Source organism: Rhagoletis pomonella, unplaced genomic scaffold, assembly GCF_013731165.1.
Source record: "Rhagoletis pomonella isolate Grant_MI unplaced genomic scaffold, Rhpom_1.0 Rhpom_scaffold_01257, whole genome shotgun sequence".
Taxonomy (NCBI): domain Eukaryota; kingdom Metazoa; phylum Arthropoda; class Insecta; order Diptera; family Tephritidae; genus Rhagoletis; species Rhagoletis pomonella.
Window position 1 is genome coordinate 44,626 of NW_023459811.1, and position 2,056 is coordinate 46,681.

Here is a 2,056-nt window from a genome sequence, read left to right on the forward strand (position 1 = left end):
TAACATGGCGACCAAAACCCTTGAGTGAAACTACTTTTCTTTTTGTATCATGCTGTGAATAAAAAGTTTTCTCAGAAAACACTTTTCTCGCAAAATCGGCTCATTTGTCAAAATCGGCTCCCTTAAGCTTGATATACAGGTTAATGCGAGCGTGAGCGTGAACGTTCGCAAAGGCAAAGAATTCCATTTGTATTCTTATGGACGCTCACACACATCTGTCAAAACTTGCCGTTAACATGCGAATGCTTTGCGTACGCACACAGTTGAGTGTGAGCTCGAAAACGGGCATATTATGCATTTTAAATTAGGTTTTATTCTGAAAGCTATTTTAATTCTCTATCTTTTCATGGCTCAACTATAGCAAAAAGTTAAGCAGTAACGAAGATATTGGTCAAAATGGTCAAAATAAAAAGCTCACGCTCACGCTCGCATTGAGCTGTATATCAGTCTTTAGAAAGGCACTGTGTGTGCGCAAAGCTTTTGTAAAGCTCTGCCCAGATCTACAGCGGGCGACGGTAAAGCGGTCGACGGTAAGTGAACAGCTGAACAGTTCCCGGAGTGAAATCCGTCATTGTACACAATTGAGGCGCGCGACGCCTTCCGTCAGTTGCCATTATTATCATTAATTTTATTATCATTAAAACTAAATATTTTTTCGGTACGTGCGTGTATGTAGATTTTCTGGAAATAAAAATAGATGAAAACATTGGCAAGCTTGTGAAAATAATAAAAATTACAACAATCAACATTGTGCCGTCCCCGCTTGCCGGTAAAAATAAAAAAAAATTTAAATCAACCTAAAAACGTTCGCGGTAAAAGCTCTGCCGCCGCAATTACATCTAAGCCATGCCATATGCCTTTGGGAGTTTTCATTTGACAGCGGTTAACCGTCGTCCGCTGCAATTCTGGGCAGAGCTTAAGGGAGTGTCAAAACTCTAATGTCACTAGTGAGCAAACCTTTAATTATGGAATCATGGATAGCTTCTACCTTGTTGAATATGCCTTATACCATGTCCCCACCGGAGCTAACCACGTAGTAATGGCTAATGAGTTGGTTATCCCGATAACCCACTTGATTCAGCGTAGTTTCGCCATACAAAAATGACAGTACTTAACCATTTCACTGAGATGGTTAAAAGCTAACCAACTCGAAACCACGTCGAAAGTCTGATACAACCCTGTGTTTTCCCGCCATCTGTGGGTCATGAACGTTAAAATGTAAAAAATTCGTCCCCTACTAGTGTTTGGATTTCGCTAAGATCAGATTAAATTTACACCGGTTTTTGAAAAAATTTTAAATCTACTCCTCTACTCCGCTTGACTTCAAAACTATTCCGTTTTTTTCATTCATGTTATGCCTCTCTTGGGGCCGTTTTTTGAGTGTTCACCACCGGTTTCAGTAAAAAAATTGAAAGTTAGCCAAATTTCACTGTTAAAAAGTAACTCTTTCATAGCAATGCTCCAATAACGTAACTTCGTTAATTTTTGATGTATGGCTGTCGAAATTGGCGGATGCAGAACTATACTTAAGTTGTTAAAACATATGTAGAATTAAATTTATATAAAGTAGAAAAGGTTCAGATCCTATTGCTCTTTAAAAAATTAAGTGTTAGATACGTTCTACTTTAAAGAAAATGCTAAAAATTACCTAAATATGTAACATATTGTCCTACATGGCCTCGCGTTCTTATTTTTGCATGAATAGAAAATATTTAAGTTAAACAATTAATGTCAGAAACGAAAATAAACAAAATCAATCTAGTACGGAAAATTTGTTTTTGATCCGATTTTTCCAGTGATTTAGTCCTGAATGGAGTTTTGAAGACCCGAACACTGTTCTTTACATTTTTCTGTTTTAGGCTATATGTACACTTGTCGTCCAATCATAGTTGCGTTATCGTCTCGCCCTGAAATTTGGAGCCGAGCACATGCATTTCAACGAAGATCTGCACACTTGTCGTTATCGGCTAGTTATCGGCAAATCGTAGAAGATGCAGAAACGGATAAGTATGACAATGTCGTTTGCTAATCGTTGTGCACGCATTGTTTGTTTACA

At 37.9% G+C, this 2,056-nt stretch overlaps 1 protein-coding gene across 1 annotated transcript in view; it reads left to right on the forward strand.

The window, feature by feature from the left end:
• Positions 1–236: 236 nt before the first annotated feature.
• Positions 237–2,056, forward strand: part of LOC118752144 (importin-7-like) — a gene marked incomplete at its 3' end in the record, with an annotated part of 3,363 nt that continues 1,543 nt past the window's right edge. The window contains exon 1 of the mRNA XM_036486999.1: positions 237–269. Within this exon, the coding sequence (XP_036342892.1) occupies positions 237–269 (33 nt within the window). The remainder of the gene's footprint in view (positions 270–2,056) is intronic.